Raw genomic sequence first — 18,625 nt, 5'->3', positions numbered from 1 at the left:
TGCTGCAGAAGCAGTAGCAGTTGCGGAAGTAGCAGCACCAGTAGTTAGAGCAGTAACAGTAGCAAAAACGTAAAATCAACAGCAGTAGCGGTAGCAAAAATTCGAAGTCGGCACTATTAATAGCAGCAGAAACAGTAGCAAAATGCGTTTCCGTTTCTGCTACTGCCCATTTCACATTTTTCCCACTGCTGCTACTGCTAGTACTCAAATCAATATTTTTCTACTGTTCCTACAACTTTCCATTCTACTGCTGAAACTGCTGCTATTGCTCATGCAACTGTTATTGCTGCTACTGCTACTGCTTCTGTTACAACTGCTGTTCCTGCTACTGCTGCTATAGCTTCTAGTTCTAGTGCTTTCTTATGTTCCTGCTACTGCTGCTGATACTACTGCTACTGCTTCTGTTACAACTGCTGTTCCTGCTACTGCTGCTATAGCTTCTAGTTCTAGTGCTTTCTTATGTTCCTGCTACTACTGCTGCTACTACTGTTTCTGCTGCTACTGATGATATGCTTATGTTTCTAGTAATACTGCCGCTCCTGCTAATTTTACTGCTTCTGTGCTGCTACTGCTACTGGTGCTTCTGCTGCTATAACTACCGCTGTTCCTGCTACTTGTACGGCTACCGTTGCTTCTGCTGTTGCTACTTATATTACAACAGCTGCTCCTGCTGCTGCTACTACTGCTACAGCTGCTACTCCTTCTGCCATTCCTTTTTCTCTATTGCTTCTACTTAAACTGGATCTGCTGCATCTAATGCTGATACTTTTGGTTATGGTACAATTGTTACTGCTACTTCTACTGTTGCTGTTGCTACTTGTGCCTTTGATACTACTACGCCTGCTGCTTCTGCTACTAATTTTACTACTACCACTTGTACTACTTCTGCTACTACTGCTGCTACTTCTACTGCTTCTAATAATACTGCAGCTACTGCTACTTCCGTTACTACTACTCCTGCAAGGGATGTCCTCTGCTGCCCCTGCTACTGCTGAATTCACGATTTTGCTACTACTACTGATACTGTTACTGTCAATTTCAATTGCTGCTACTGCTTCTGCTGCTACTACTGCTGCTGCTGTTTCTCCTGCTACTGCCTCCTTTGCTACTGCTGCTTTTGCTACTGTTACAGCTGCTACTGCTACTGCTGTTTTCACATCTAAGCCACTACTACTGTTACTGCTACTTTCACAGTTTTGCTACTGATACTCCTGCTACTGTTTCGCCTGTTACTGCTCCTTTTGCTACTGCTGATATTGCCTGTGCTACCGTTACTCCTGCTATTGCTAATGTTATTGCTGATACTGTTACTGATGATTTCTCGTTTTTGTTACTACTACTGTTACTGCTACTGTCAATTTCACAGTTTTGCTACTGCTACTCCTGCTACTCTCACTTTTTCTACTGGTACTGCTGCTGTTATTGTAACTACTGCTTTTGCTGCTTTTGCTACTGCTGCAATTGTCTTTGCTACTTCTACTGCTGCTTTTGCTACTTACTGCTGCTACCACTGCCGCTTCTAAAGTGAGACCAATAAAACAGTATTTTGTGCTAGTTTGTTGGCGTTATACATTTAAGAATATAAGCATGAATAGTGTCAATTAAGGAAACAATGCCTGAATCGTTTTAATATATTAGCTCATAGACGAAAAACAATCTTTAATGATAATATAAGTTAATAAACGACAGTGGTTTCCCTTAAGCGGCTATTTGGCATGATAAAATCTATATTGGCACGAGTACTAACTGAGGGGTAAGAGTCAAGATCTGCCATAGGTTCACCATTGCCGTTTAATGAATTGTTTATTATATACCTGAACGTAATTTCGGGTTATTGGCATGGGTTTATATAATTTAGTTACTATTTATAGTATGTTTGCAACACTGTATTAAAATTAGGCCTAATACAATTTTATTAATATTTTAATCAGTAGTCATCCACAACGTCACTAATAATTCAAGCACCCCTTTTTACCATTGATGAAATTTGAGAATAAGAGCGTTGTATTTATTTCTATATAATTATAATTGTTTGAGAAAAAAAATCAAACAGATCATTATCGAAGAGTCACATGTGTAAATTTATCTACTTAGTGTATGTACTCACCTGTATTCCTCTGTGAAGCACACTGTTGGTAGTACTTAATTATATGTGTAGCCTTGATGCTGTATCGTCAGCAATTCCAGTTTCTTTGGATCAAAGTTATATTTCTTGATTATATTCTTGAATTTCTAGGGGCAGCGCATGTGCCCACTGTTAGCTTTAAAAAATACAAATAGATAAATGAGCCGTGCAATGAGAAATCCAACATAATGGTTTTGCGACCAGCATGGATCCAGACCAGCCTGCAGTCTGGTCATAATCCATGCTGTTTACTTTCAAACTCTAATGCAATTAGAGATACTGTTAGCGAACAGCATGGATCATGACCAGACTGCGTGGATGAGCAGGCTGGTCTGGATCTATGCTGGTCGCAAATGCACTATGTTGGTTTTCTCATGGCGCGGCTCAAATATTTCCTTGCTAGACTTGATATTTCTCTAGGGAGCATACCTTCATTATCGATTTATCTATTATGAGATAGAAGAAATATGCATGATTTTACCTGTCGTAACAAAACCTTTAGAAATACAGGGGAGATAAATTCTTTGGCAATAATGCTTTATTTAAATCAGAATAAGTTTCCTTAATAATTCAAGCGCTATGTATAATTAGTAGCTATTATGTTGTAGTTGCTTCACAAAAGTCTGTCATTTGCAATTATATTCCATCTATTACCTTTAATGTGTTTGTTTGTTTATTTTCGGTTAAGTGCCGTTTTAACAGCATTTCAGTTAAGTATCGACGGGGTTTTAACCTCACAAATTACGGATTCTTGACCAGTATTCATATACAACACCTAAAAAACTTCCATATATGATTCTTAGAGGGAGGGGGATGATTTTAGACACATGCATGATATATCTGCCGTCTGCTACAGTGACACTGAGACACCACCAACACATGGAATTGATGCAACGCATCAAATAGGGTTGCAGATTTGGTCCAACTCGTTCAGCAGAGCATTGGGGATCTGTGCTTATTCCACAGGGGTATTGGAAAACCTATGTACATGAATATCAAATTTGTCACATACCTGCCTGATAGGGCTAAGATCTGAAAACTTAGCGAATTCTGGCAGAACACGAAGGTAATATTTTTCATAGCGGGCAGCGTTTAGATTAATAAGATTCCGGAGTCTGTGTATGGAGTGATACGCCTGCCTATAGCATCAAAATCCACCATCACGTCATTTGGAGCCAATTGGAAATCAAATAAATCAATTAATTATTTGACATATAAAAAGAACTATCTGAATGGTTCAGAGATTGCTCGATGGAGCTAAATAAAGCTTATATTTCATGGCGTTTTGTTTACCCTCACATATTTAATGACCTGAACAAGCACTGAAACCCTGCTATGCAAACACATTACTACTTATACGCAGATCGAAAAGAGAATTTTTTCATCATCATTCTTCGTCGGTATTCTTTGTTGTCTATACTGCTCGTCATCCGTATTTTTCTTCTTCGGCACTCTTCGTTGTTGCCATTCTATATCGGCATTCTATGACATCATTAATCTTTGCCGTCGTTGACATTCTTTTTCATCATTATAGTCTTCGCTGTCGGCATTCTTCTTTTTTATATTGTTCGTCCTTAAAATTATTCATCAGTACCCTATGATGTCAAATATTTCGTTGGCATATTTTGTAATTATTAATCTTCTACAGATCTGATCTGTGAAAGAATATTGATCAACTTATTGTTATATGTAAGTATTTAATAAACCAATAAGTATAGGATTTTTTGTGATATTCTGACGTAAGGCAAACCATTTAAACAACTTTAAGTCAGAAATTTTAAAAGACCACTTTTGAATAGTTTAGGTTGAATATTCATCTTCTCTTTTCACACCGACACTGCAAGCTAAATCCTACATCATTTTATATATGGATGCATACATAAGATATATGAGGGGTCAGTGCGAGAAGATTAATAGGGGATGAAAATCCCCGAGACGGTAACGTCCGTATACAGTTATTCGTCTTTGTTGTTTGCATATACTGAGGCAATTTTTCGATGTTTTCCGGTTCCGGTTTATGTACACGTCGCAGACTGGTTGTCTGCATGATCATCCGAGCACCCCGAATCAGTCACAGAAATTAATTCGTAAACCGCGCCAACATGATTCTTTTACTTCTCTTTCGTAATGAAAACTGTACATACAACTAAAAAACAGTTATACTAAGGAAGTGTTGAGGCCGTCAAGTGTCTACGTGGAGTGAAAACAAACAAACAAAAATCCTAAAGGTTATAACACACTAAATAGTTGTTGTTCTTTATTCTATATAAAATTGACCTATTTCCAATGACCGCAGCACACATCAGGACCCATTTTAAATTTCTGTAACTTACATTTTCTTGAAGAATATTGTCAGTGCTAACTAAAGATCAAAAGAAAAGTGGGGGTCATGTTTGATGCAAGAAAAATAATTTCAGTCAAACACACAAACTGCAAAATCAGCTAAAAAATGAGACCCCAAATTTTACTGGTGGTGTATGATTTATGTTTCCATGAAAATTTTTGTCATGTTGTTATTTCATTATGAAAATGTTACCTACATGTCAAGCATAGATCTGTCATGTGATTTTAGCAAACAAATTGCAAAGAAAATAAGGAAAATAGCTCTACAGAGCAAAAAAAACTGAGGACTATTTGTATCCGCCATTATGCGACTACCATTTTTTTTCGCGCCATTTTTCTATTTAGTGTCTGTATGCCTAAAGTCAGTGCGAGAACGCGGTGAATGACGTCATCGTCACGGCTTCCCGTAAATTTTGCAAAGTATGATATTCACTGTAAGAGGTATGATGACACTAAATGTAAAGTTTACTGTTAGAGGCTGAACACCACTAAATCCAGCTGTTCTTTATTTCATATAAAATCCACTTACTTCATAACGGTTTTACGACATTTTCTATCATATCAGATTTTCAAAGACTTATATTCCCATAAAGAACTAGATCGCTACTTTACAAAAACAAAAAGAAAAGTGGGTGTTAACTTTTATATAAGAAAACTACAGTTCGTTAAATACTACCCGCTGAATTTACTACTTTTCGCTTCTTTCAATTTCTCTTTTCAAGACATTAAATTCTTTCGCCGCCATTTTTACCCAGCATGCGATAGGAACATGCCGATTTCAATAGAATGCAAAGTGATACATACTGAAGATTGGTAGGGTAAAAGTAAGCACGTTGCTGTCGAGAAAATGCACTAGGAAACGAAAAAAGATTTGTACTATTTATATTTGGACTACTTGTGACTACACCTGCGGAGGCTTACATTCTATTTGGTAGTGATCAGCCTATAAGATAAAAAATTTGTTTGATTTTTCCATGAATTTGCATTCATTCTCAAGGTACACCTATTTTACAATGATCTGCTTAGTTTTGTTGCAAAATATTGATAAAATATAGAGAAATGACAATTCATTACAGGTCACACCCATCCCCAAAAATACGCAAAATTTAGCCCTGTGCAAGCAATATTTCAATTTATTTTACCTTATTCGTCGAATTTTCATTCAAAATCCATTTAATCTTTACGATGTTTGTCCTTTTCATTCAGAAACATGCTAATTTCAATAATATTTAGACAATTGTTGTGCTAGAATGCGAGAAAACACATTTACTAGGTCCTAAAACGGACCAAAATAGAGCCACCTCTTCGAAAATTCGATCTAAAATCCAAAATCACAAGAAATTTAAGAGTTTTCAGCCATTTGTCACCGTTTTACATCATAAAGAATAGATTAATGGCATTTTCATTGATTTCCGAGGAGTTTGACAAAATACCATGTATTGCCCCTTATAGGCTGAACACCTCTAAATCCAGCTGTTCTTTATTTCATATAAAATCCACTTACTTCATAACGGTTTTTCGACATTTTCTAGCATATCAGATTTTCAGAGACTTATATTCCCATAAAGAACTAGATCGCTACTTTACAAAAACAAAAAGAAAAGGGGTGTTAACTTTTATATAAGAAAACTACAGTTCGTTAAATACAACCCGCTGAATTTACTACTTTTCGCTTCCTTTCAATTTCTCTTTTCGAGACATTAAATTCTTACGCCGCCATTTTTACCCAGCATGCGATAGGAACATGCCGATTTTAATATAATGCAAAGTGATACATACTGAAACGTGGTAGGGTAAAAGTAAGCACGTTGCTGTCGAGATAATGCACTAGGAAACGAAAAATGATTTGTACTATTTACATTTGGACTACTTGTGACTTGTGACCTGTGGAGGCTTACATTCTATTTGGTAGTGATCAGCCTAGAGCGAAGTTTCACTTTCTTTTGAGTGTTGAATATTTCTTTGTAAGTGGATATATAAAAGATAAATCCTCATGCTAGGCAGTGCCTTAATTCATATTATTCTACAGTGGTCTTTTTAAATTTAAAAGAGCTGAAAAATAAACATGCAGATTGAATATGTTTCAGAACAAAACTGGCATAGGCTCTAACAATAAAACGCTTGTTTCTTTTGGATCAAGGTCGGAAATGGCTAGGCATGGAATTTTACAAAGTTTGTTAATGATACCTTCATAAAAATCAGGTTGCGAAATAGCTTGTCGGAGAAAGGTCCCTTGGTTACTTAGATTTCCGAATTAAAATAAAATTTCGCATACGATTAACAAACTTTATGACGACCGAAGGCCTAAAGCTGCTTTCTGATAATACCAATATTGCAAAGATAGAGGTCTTTAACATGACTACAGGCTCTGGCAAATCTTATTAGCTGTGAAATGTAAACCCCTAAGGCGTTGACGTCCCCGTCAATTTTAGAGAAAATAACAATATCAAAACTGAAGTCATCTCTTTTATCATATTTTTTTTCGCACATTATTAACAAGTGAAGCACAATTCTTTTCCGTGGGAATACCAATAACATGTCGGAAAAACGTATTTCCAAACGTAACAAAAAATGTGTCTAACAAAAAGGTAAAAGTCAAACAACATTTTGTAACGTTCAACAATTCTTGTAGTAAAAATATGAACTGTTATGATTACAAGACAAACTGTTCAGCTACGGAAAGGTGTCGCTGTGCGTGACCTGGTATTATTTAATTCACGTTTGAAAATATTTATATGATAAAAACGTGTGATGATAATTATATCATTACCTGTATCACCTGCAGGTACTAAAACATATAGTGTTTGGAATTGTTCGAATACACTTCTTTAAATGCTGAAAAGTTAACCTTTGTTGACGATGGGGGGGAAGAGAGAAAATGTTCAATAAATTTATAAAACCTGATACAAGTAATAATAAATATTAAACATTAAAAGTATGACCCTTTACAAAGAGTTATTTTGTGCAATTTTAAATTAATATTGCATTTCTGACACTTTTCGGTAGATATACCAGCAAAAAGACGACATTTTGTGATTCAAAGTCATATCTAACACTTGCATTTCTTATTGTTCCATCTCTCTCTTGAGATGGAACACTTAGAATGGGTAAGTCACACTTGACTGAGTATTGACCTTGAAAGCTGTTGTCATTACAAGCTGGCCAATCATACTCCGTGACCTTAGAAATAACTTCTGACGTTTAAATTATTCTTTCCTAATTGAGGCGACTCTCTGGCTGAACGCGCTCTGCAGATTACACACTACTAAACCCGGGGATGGAAAAGTCGAGTTGTTGAAACAGGCCAAACATCTCATTTGTCACAAAGGTTAACATACGTCGTTACCTTCGAATGCATGCTTAATAATGTGAAAACAAACCCCATTGTGACCCTCTCATTGTGCACAACAAATTCATGAATCGAATGCCCGGATGTTTAGGACAGATACTACTAAATTACAGCCATGAATTACGTGATTAATGACCGCTAAATTTGTTGTGTGCGAGGTCGAAGACTGTTAGCGCATCAAATCACGGCGGCCCAAATCACTAGTAAATTAGGATCCCATCACCAGCTATTGAAGGGATGAACATTTTTCAAAAAGTAACTGATTAAAACCAAACGCGTATAATATCCATTTTACATGTTAGAAAAAAAAACACCAAGTTCCGTAAAATATCCACTATTCACTTTTAATTGTCCGCTATATTATCTCTATAAACTTCTCAAAAAATCTACACGCGTGTACGATTTTCCAATAACACGTGGACATTACGAGTTTAAATCGGGTCAACGTGTACATCCAGAGTTTCTTAATTGCCGTATTTACTCAACTAAAAGTGGTAACGGATTTACTTTGTTGTTGGATTTAACAATTTATTTTAGCGTAATTACTGTGGAAATAGCGGACTTGACATTTTTTTCAGGCAGTAGAAAACAACATAGATCTTTTTTTTTTTTTCAAAATTTTAGTGTTTATTTTTTGGATTTCGGTGCTGATATAAACGCCCCCTTGGTGCAAATGTAACGCCCCTGGGGCGCTTAAACAGGGGTTATGGAATGCCAATAAGGTAGAATGGTCTTGTCATTGCGTCCAATCCTAGTGTTCCACACACTGATGACCAATATTTAAAGAAGAAATTGCAACCAAAATTTACAAGATGATCATTATATATTTATATAGATGTGCCCTAGAAGGAACTTTTGCTAAGCTTTAACTTGTTAATATTAGTAAATCAAGAGGACAGGTGTAAATCAGTCCGCAAGTACAATACAGAGTTAACGGAGATAGACCGCCAATTTCAAAATACATAGTAGTTACACAAATTTGGAGTACTAAAAACTAATCATCATTCAGGTACAACTCCTATACTAAGTGTATAAATTACCTTCTGTCTACATTAATCTCTTGTGCTTCTCCGCTAAACATTATCTACTGTATCTCTTGTACCTGTTGAAATTTAACGAAACTTTTTTGTAAAACAGTGTATCAATTTCAGCCAATTAAAAGTATGCATGTATTTATTTCTATCCAGTCTCGCTTCTTTTACTGGTTGAAAAATTACAAATTTGTAATTTCATTGGTTATTTAAGTAGGTGAAAAGTAGAATTAGACTTCAATGTATTTTCTGGTCCTTTGGGATCATGGAGTCCATTCAACATATGTGTAATAGAGTTCCGCTTAAGCCGGTGCTAGGAGGCGTGAAAGGTGTTGCACATTTCGTTACCTGTCATAAACAGACTCAATCAAACCGAGTCTGCTATTAGTCTTCTTGGTTGCATTCTTTTCTTCAAAAGGATCTTATTACAGATTGTATTAGATGGCTACGCCGAAAATAAAAGCGTAAATATAGCACACATAACTGCTATACGTGTATATTTTCTGAGGTTATTATTAGAACAGCTCTACAGAATATGAAAAGTACGTCCCGAATAAAACATCAACGGGCGGACTTGATTCTTCCGTAGTTTTAAGAATCGTTTAATCAAGATGTAGTAACTTTACACCTTGTGAAATATAAAAGATAAATGAGAACGTATTTTGTGTAAGTTTAGCAGAATCACATGGCGAACTGAGACAATTATAAAACTTATTCAGGTTTAAATATAATGACAGCAGAACAATCTACATTAAGCCATTCACGTCGTTGGAAATTTTTACCCTTCTTTCTAAAATATTTGAATGATTAAGCATTTCATACCACACACACATATCAAACTGCAAATAAATGGAACTCTTGTTAATATCTGACATCATTGATATGTATTCTAATAGTATTCACTCCACATATAATGGCATTTATATGTTGCTTGATGTTGGTTCAGATATATCCTTAAAAGAGCACTGAACTTATCAAAACCAAACTTTTTCCAATTAAGAACGGATATCACATTCCTGTGCAACACCCTTGCTAACCACCGGTCCGTTCTCATGTAATAACAAAGCTGGCAAAACAACAAACTTTATCAGTGATCCACTAGATGTGTATTCTTTATACATATTCTTGTCAAAATTAACATCCTTGTCTGCGTCAGCTATATGAAAACTCATTGGAGGTGTCTAAACAAGCATTATCCAACAGAGAAACGTACATTTCCTCATGAATGGTTTCAGCTCCGGGACAAACTCTCCATCTATCCAGCAAGCACTTGTGTAAGCCTTATAACAAACGTGTTTGTGTAAATATATAGATATAAAATAATACATATGCTTGGATATTTAACTTGTTTTCCTCCAAAACATGGTTTCATTCCAGTTGTTAAGGAATAGGTGAACCAATTATTGAAAATTAGGTGAAACAATTCGTCGAAAGAAAACATATTTTAACGTTTAATTGTGTCATGTTACCTATTTTGCCAATTTAATAGCAGAGCAGTTAAGGACTGACAGAAACATTGGCGAAACATTGAATCAGGTATGTCGGAGTTTAGAAATTAAAGTGTTATTTTAGTCAATCTTTGTTTATGCTTTGTATCACAATCAAAATAGATATTGAATTAGAATAATTCAAAACCATTCATCTAATATACAAGCTACCATCCTACCCTAAATCAAAGTTACAGTATGTCAAAAAGGAAAATATCGACAGAAGCTCGAAGTTACCTTTTGGACAACTGGGACCATGGACTCTGCTATCCACCTTCGTAATGTCTTTATATGACCCGGAACTACGTCTGATTTTTCAACCTGTAAACGGGTTAACAGTTTAAAATATGTTCGAACATATAGCCAATTATAAAAAAGACTGAGATATCTTAATGATAATTGTGTCAAACTGTAGTTACAGGTAATCTTTTTCATTGCATACATCATAAAATAATTCTCAATACGGAAGAAAATGTTTGCTACTCCATGTTATTTTTTACTGCGGACCAGTTGGTTTGAATCGAGAATGCAGTAGTGTAAAGATAAATGTGGTAAATAATTTATAGCACTTTCAAACAAATAGCTAAAACTAATTCAAAGCCTTATGCTTCAAAACTGAATAAGGGTTCAGTCGTTTTCTCGCCGACGGACGAATACGTACGAAAATATTTGACCATGGATGAATACAATTTATCCACGAAATAGTAAATGTTGCTAGAGAAAGCGAGAATATACCCTCAGTGTCCCAACAGTGTGTAGCTTCCTTTTGCGATTTCAGTCTCCATCTTTCTTGTAATTGTATATCCTTTAAGAAACTGGTAGGTAGCTTGTTGGAAGCCTTATTGAATAAAAAAAAACTAAGATATGTAGCAAGTGTATACGCTTTATCACCTGGATATTGTTACATAAAGTCGAATAAAGCATAGTTCATACCTAATGGATAATTTCAACCACATATTTATCAATTTCCTAATCCCAAACTATTTTACGTAACAAATGTCAAACAGAAAAACATAATCAATGGACAGAGGCAAATCTAAGGTATTGAACTAAAAAGTAAATTATTCTTCTATATCATTTCGACTACCACTATCGTACACCGACGCACTACCTGAGCCGCCAAATGCAGACTATATTTTTGGGGTTCTCCATTACCACTACTGTTTTGCAGGCGGGCTACCGGAGAGGACTAATACGTACCAGAAAAATGGGGGTGCTCATTCCATAACGCATAATGCAGTATTTGGGTAAAAACTGTATTTTTTCTCAATTAAAAATAGAAGGAATTACCAAAAATATAGAGACCGTACCATAGCTCTTCGCATACTTTGATTTTTCAAACTAAAGTGATTTTTCCAAATGCACCGGTTACGATAGAAAATGTAAACAAAAGACTCTGTCTGTAATCTTTGAAATGTATGATTGACACTCGATCTTAGTCATAATACCGATTGACAGTGAATGTTAATGACTTCATGTGTTGCAGAAAGGTATTTAGTTTGTAACTGTAATTTCCCATCAATTGAAATCCTCTCGAAACTGGTAAAATAATTACTTATATTTGGACAGAGCTCACGGTCTTTTCCGTTCGACAGCTGTTAAGGTATTTCCGCAAATTGAAATTAGAAATCCATGTGAAAAATCAGAACCCTCGAAACAGCTTTCGAAATGCAAGGACACAAAAAATATATGATAAAAATTGAAAAGATATATCTGTAGGTAAACTTGTGAGCATGAAAGCTACGCTGAACCCTATCTCCACAGTGCTTTGGAAGAAAATGAGTGAACATTTTTGGTGCTAAATTTCGGTATCGTATGCAGCCTAAATTGCTATAAAACATTTATTTTCAAATCAAAGAAATGCCAAAATAGTGCACACGAGCGTTACTTTTTCAAGAAAATGTCGTTAAACATTCTAATGCGCAAAACACGTGCACAGTTTTTCTAAGATATTTCGCCGCCATGTTTATTTCAAGGAATAAAATATATGATTGTTCTTTTACCTGAGATTTCCTTACTGAAATATGTATGTCTCCTTATTCATGGTTAGAGATATCCATTTAGTATAGTTTTTCACTGTCCGATCCCCTTAATCTGTTACCGATCCTTCACATTTAAAGAATAACCGCAATGTGTAATGATAGTTTTTCGCTTTACACACCTCCCTTGGACAAGAAAGCCGTTTCACTTAAAATTTGTAAGCATCCGCTGACAAAATATTACTAAAAGATCGAAACTTTTTCTAAAATAAAGTTGAATTTCAATCATTTTCAAAAACTGGAAATATTACACATTGTGTTGAATTTATAAATAAAACAAAAATCCCCAAAATAAACAATTTCAGATCTTTTCCGGGAACTATACGTTTCAGCCGAACAACGCATTACAAGATGACACAAAACTGATTTCTCTTCGTAAACAGTGTCAAAGTTCACCTGAGGAACATTGCTGAAAAAGTAAAAGTGCTTACTTGTTTCAGTTTTACGTCCTGTAGAAAACAATCAACTTTCAACTTTAAATGCATAGATGTTCTATAAGTATTCCAATATAAAAAAACGTCCGATCTTTTCCGTGAGAAATAAAACGAAGCAAATTTAACTATTTGTTTACACTTCAACCATGTGAAATTAAAGGCATGTATCATCACGAGACTCCCGTGCATTTTGAACGGCGTGGTGAATAAACTGAATTTACTTTAAAGTATGGTGTCTCAGTTGAGTCAGTTATTTGTTCATTTCAGAGAACATACATTAAGAAGTGTTTATGAGATTATGCAAGTCTATCATTTTCAGGTGTATTCTGAACACTGATCCCAATGTTCGTAATTTTCAGATAAAGAACTCGTTATCTTTGGTTTCGTAGACAGTCTTAGTATTGGACCGCTGTTTCTGCTGTCAACACCGCAGTAATGTAAAGTCAATGTCCATTTCTATGCCGGAATTTCAATGCACATTTATTATCAGTTTAAATCTATGAAAATGTGAAAAAATATCATTGTTTAACGAAGAACCAAGATGCAGAAAAGTTACTTTTGAGATATTGCTGATTTTAATCATCAGGTTTTCGCGTGAGAAGTTCAACTGATTGCATTTTGTAAAATGTTTCGTAGTTATCTACAACTGTATACAAATTGTATTACCTCCTAACATATTTGGCTGTACATTTTTTTCTGCGATTTATTCTCACTGTGTTTTCAAAAACATGCTGCATTATTCTCATATTGTTTAAAAAGTCGATAGATCAAAATTGGTTAGTTTACGACGCATGAAACATCTAATAAGGAATCACTATACACATCGAACTTGTCCCGGACCAGTATGCGGAAATACTGTGACCTAATGTTTCAAGATTGTCTAAAAATATTTGCATATATCGTGATAAAGCAAATATTTCGATTGTTTTTATAATTTATAAATATACGATCACGTATGAGTGAGAAAGTTACGTTAAGTAATTTCGGTAGTTACCGCAGGAAGTGCCGAAAATTCCATTTCCACCAAATTTTCCGTGAGATAAGCAGCGCGTAAGTACATAAATTCCACTATAATAAATTAAACCTTTCTTTTACTTGCACAATCCTTGAAAAGAATTTTGGATCGTTGCCAAATCTTGTTCACATTAAGTCTGAGACTTGTCTTACAATTTTAGGCGGTTTGGTACACCATACGTACAAAAATCATTGTCCGCACATTGCACTACTTTTATGTATGCTGAAAATAGCAGTATGTACAGATTTATTTTCGTTTTAATACATGAGGTGGTCAAGTTTGAAAACAGATTTTGTAATAACTTTAGTTCTATTCAGTAAGACAATTCTCCTATGCACTAATTGAAACTTTGAACTAACTTTTGCCATTCATGAATTTTTAATAAAGTATTTTGAAAGGATTTATAAATCTAACCAAAAATTTGGAAAAATACAGGTAAAATATCTTCTTTGTTTATTTCCAAATTTCGGTTTTACTTTTTATACAGCTACTTTTAGTTCAGGTCTTGCAAACTGAGCTGTTTTTGTATTCTGGAACAGCTGCATTTGAAAGATTTTGTTCACTATATTTTCACACTTCAAATGAAGGTCACTCTAAATTCAAGATGGCGGAAGTACCTTAAAAGGGCAAATATAAAAGATTCAGTGTAAGTAATATTTCTCTGGTACTACCATTTAGTAAGTTCATACTCTGAACAACACGTCAGAGAAATTTGGGCAGATTTGACCGATTATGATGTTGGCAGACATAGATTATATTTTTTCTTTACACGAAAATTGCCGTTAGGTAACAAAGCGAATATGCCGATAGTCCGGAGTTCACGGATTATTGTTCCAGTTCACGCAAAGTTATCCAGGAAATTAAACTGTATAGCTAAAGCTGCCGCTGTTATAGGTTAGTGGTAGAGTGTCTGCCTTAGGTGTGAGAGGTCCTGGGTTCGAGTCCCAGTTAGAGCTTAAATATTTGCATTCTGCTAAAGCATAGTTTTGCTGTTATTAGACTGTTCCAGATGTTCTAATATTTTAGCACACAGTATCATGGATCATTATTTAGCAATCCAGATCAAAGTTGAATGTTAAATCAAATGCACCCAATTAGAAAATATTCACTATATTATTTCCCTTTGATGTTTATGCTCTCCATGTTCAAGAAGAGTTACATTTCCTTGATCACAAAATTTTCTTTAACATGAAAACATTAAACGCTCATAACTCCACACTTCTGGTAAAAATATTGTCTATATATCTGTTTTTGAGAAATATATGGACATTTGTCTTCATGTCAAAGCTTTTTAACTTCAAACCTATGATTTAAAAAACATAGGTACTATCTATAACATATATTACATTTTTACGCTGCGGTAATTTTTATGTAAAAGGTAGCTACACTATGGTAGTTATGTCCATTGTATGGTTTTGGTATAACTACACTGTGGCACAATTTATAATTTCTTGTTTCCTGCAATAGTCTACTATGGAATTTATATGCAGATAAAACATACAGTTAATGTTATTTATTAAAAGTCACATATTTAAAAGGCCACTGCATCACTATGGCAGTGCATGCTATTTTGTGTGAATACGTATTAATACGCTGCGGCACTGTCTTGAGTTTCGCATGCCCTGCATTAAACTACTGTGGTAATCGGGGGAATAAATAATGCTTACAGGATAAGTTTTGATTACTTGTATAATCCTTTCGCAGGGTAACTTTCTCAGCACTTTGGAAGTGCACCTAATTTCATTTAATATGTATAACTTCACTATGGCACTGCCTTAAAATTCAAGTTTCTCACAAAAGTCTACTATAGTTCTTAGTAACGGGACGAGTAAAACTACACTACACTGCGGTACTACATTGAAATTCGTTCTTCCTGCAAACGTCTACTGTGGAACTTATTTGCAGAGTAAAGATTTAGTTGATAGTATTTATTAAAGAGAGGCTTTAAAATATTCGTGTCAGCAGATGCCGTTTCTGCATACTAGTATCTTTGGACGTTTCAAGTTTATATTAGAGAAAAAAGAAGTAGGACTAACGAGGAGAAAGATTTCATGCTGTTATAGAGTCATTGCTATGTTAAGTGAACGTACTTTCTTATACTCAATGTATATAAACTGGGTCTGAATCAACAAGTCGCTCAAATCCAAAAATGTACTCAAATTATCACTCTGGGTCAAATTTCTCGAAACATTTAAGCATGTCAAAAGAGGAAAAGTCTATTATTGCAATATATATTCGGCTGCTGATAACAGGTTAATCTTCTTAGTACAGGATTAAATGTTTCGAGATATCCAGCCCTTAAGTACAAAAGCTAGTTCCAGATAAGTTGTGCAATAACTGTAGTTGAAAATCAGAATGTCTTGCTTACATGAAATATTTGTCATCTATTTATTATTTGCTCATTATTACTACATTTTAATAAGAAATCCCTTTCTTCAATTTAGCTGCATAACGGTTGCAAAAATCACCCGGGAAGGTACATATTAAAATATATTGCTGATGCGTTTGCATGCCATGAATATCCTACCACTTTAGATTTCATACAGTTTGCCGGGTTGTAGTGATGAATATAGCCAGTCTATCCCTCTAATCCATGACATTCCGTGCAAAGCATGGTTGCAAATTCATTCCGTGCAAAGCATGGTTGTAAATTATCTAAATACATGTACACTGCTGACTAGCGTACAAATTAAACCAACTATCAGTCAAATCGAGTCTGCAATATTTTCTATTTGTTTTGTCCTCATTGCTTTTGAGGGATCTGTTGTTCAGATTTTGTTAGGGCCTAATATTTTATGTTGTTATTAAGTGATTAAGTATATATCTATTTCAAGAATTAAAAAAAAAAAAATAAAAATAAAAACATTTGATAATTTTAGGATTTTATTTAATGATAACATCTTTTAAAGATGTTTCAGCAAATAACTTTCTATTTACACTATAGTACATTCTTTGATTTTAATGCCCCCGAAGGTGGCCATATTAAAATCGCGTTGTCCGTCCGTCCGACCGTAACTGTAACTTTGTAAATTAACCTTATGAGACCCCTTTGTACAAGGTCAAGGTCACACTTAGAAGTCAAACAGTCTGTTTTGTGTCCGGATCGTAACTTTGCCATTCATCAAAAGGTTTTAAAAGTACTAAGCATAAATGTTTATCAAAATGAGAACCCTAGCTCCAAGGTCAAGGTCAGACTCCGTGTTCAAATGTTAACAGGGTTATTTTTGTGTCTGATCCATATTTCTGCTATCCATGGAGGGATTTTGAAATATTTTGGCATAAATGGTAACTATAATCAGACAACGTGTCACGCGCAAGACCCAGATCCCTTGCTCCAAGGTCAAATTTAGAAGTCATAATAGATCTTTACGTGTCCGATATATAACGTCTGTTATCCATTGAGGGGATTTTGAAACAACTTGGCATAAATGTTTACCATAAGGAGGCAATGTGTTACGCGCAAGACCCAGACCCCTAGCTCCAAGATCAAGTTTACACTTAGAAGTCAAGTGAAAGGTTAAAAGGGTCTGTTTCATATCCGGTTCGTAACTCTGTCATTAATCAAGAAATTTCGAAATTTCGAAATTAATTAGCAGAAATATTCCCCGATAACGAGAAAACGTGTCGTGCATAACAACCAGACCACTAGCTCCACGGTCGATGTCACATTAAGAGGTTAACGGTTTACATGGTGTGTTTCTTGTCAGTTCCATACCTATTCCGTCGATGAAGACATTTTAAAATTACATGGCATAAACGTTCCCTATATTGAAATGACGTGTCAGACGCAAGTCCAAAATCTCTAGTTTCAAAGTCAAAGTCAAACTTAGATTAAAAAGTTAACATTTATGTTTCTTGTCCAGTCAATAACTCTGCCATCATTAAACATTACTTGTCACAATTTTCCCTATGATGAGTTAGTGTGTCATGCTCAAGACCCAGACCCTAGCTCTAAGGTCAAGCGATTCCCCTCGGAGAATTTTTTTTCTCTTCTCGAAAAATTAGTCATACCATAACTATTCTGGCATATTTTGCTCATCGAACTGTAACATTCTTGGACAAACCTCGGGGGCGTTTGTCACTAATAGTGCCATCCCTTGATTGACCTTCAGTTCTAACTTTGAGAGTTATATATATTTGTACTTATCCCTTTAAAATGTCAAGGTCAGTAGTGGCTATTGTCAAGTTACCTTAAAGACACACCACTAACTAACTGTAACCTTTTGTATTTCCATAATGCTGTCTGACTAAAGTACATCTCCTATTACGCTATATACTTAGGATCTGAAGACGTGATATTGATAGCCTCGTTCTGACGACCATTCCGTTAGCCAGGCAGAATGCTTACTTACAACATTTTGTAAGAATAAAAAATCTATATTTAGACTGTTTTTTTGATAGTTACATTTTTATGACGTAAAGTGGCAGATAGCCGGTTAGCTTCGTCGGTAAAGCGTTAGCTCTGTCGGTAGAGCACTTGCTCTGTAAGCGACTGGTCCCGGATTCGAGTCCATGACAGCCTACACATTTTTCTTAATCTTTCACATTCGAACAAGTCGTCTGATTGGTTAAAATAAAAAAATAGATTTGCGAAAATAAAAATAGCAATTCTGGAAATCAAAAATATACAGATGACGATTAAGAATGGGTCCTTCTCGGATCTTCATTTAGAAGATCAAGTTCTTCAGTCAGATTGTTCCATAATTGTAATTATACATTTTTGTATGGAGAAATGAGAAATAACAAGTGTCTAATTACAGTTTGACAGTAACAGATATAAGGCTAAGACAATGTATTACTAA

At 35.1% G+C, this 18,625-nt stretch overlaps 1 protein-coding gene across 1 annotated transcript; it reads right to left on the bottom strand.

Moving 5' to 3' along the window:
• Positions 1-647: 647 nt before the first annotated feature.
• LOC128557381 (uncharacterized) lies at positions 648-8,898 on the bottom strand. Its single transcript, XM_053544708.1, has 2 exons — positions 8,858-8,898; positions 648-1,182 (listed from the first exon to the last, which is right to left on the bottom strand). Exons 1-2 carry the CDS (start codon positions 8,896-8,898, stop codon positions 648-650), a joined length of 576 nt encoding a protein of 191 aa, XP_053400683.1.
• Positions 8,899-18,625: the final 9,727 nt, after the last annotated feature.

This window comes from Mercenaria mercenaria, chromosome 5, assembly GCF_021730395.1.
Source record: "Mercenaria mercenaria strain notata chromosome 5, MADL_Memer_1, whole genome shotgun sequence".
Taxonomy (NCBI): Eukaryota; Metazoa; Mollusca; class Bivalvia; order Venerida; family Veneridae; genus Mercenaria; species Mercenaria mercenaria.
Note: the sequence above shows the minus strand (reverse complement) of the source record. Positions and strands in the feature narration are given on the sequence as shown.

Excerpts from the sequence above, each read along its gene's own strand:
- LOC128557381 (XM_053544708.1), bottom strand. The coding sequence starts at position 8,898 with ATGTTTAGCGGAGAAGCACAAGAGATTAATGTAGACAGAAG. Across the intron at positions 1,183-8,857 it reads GAGATTAATGTAGACAGAAG|CAGTAACAGTAGTAGTGGCT; the intron begins GTAATTTATACA and ends CTGTGAAAGTAG.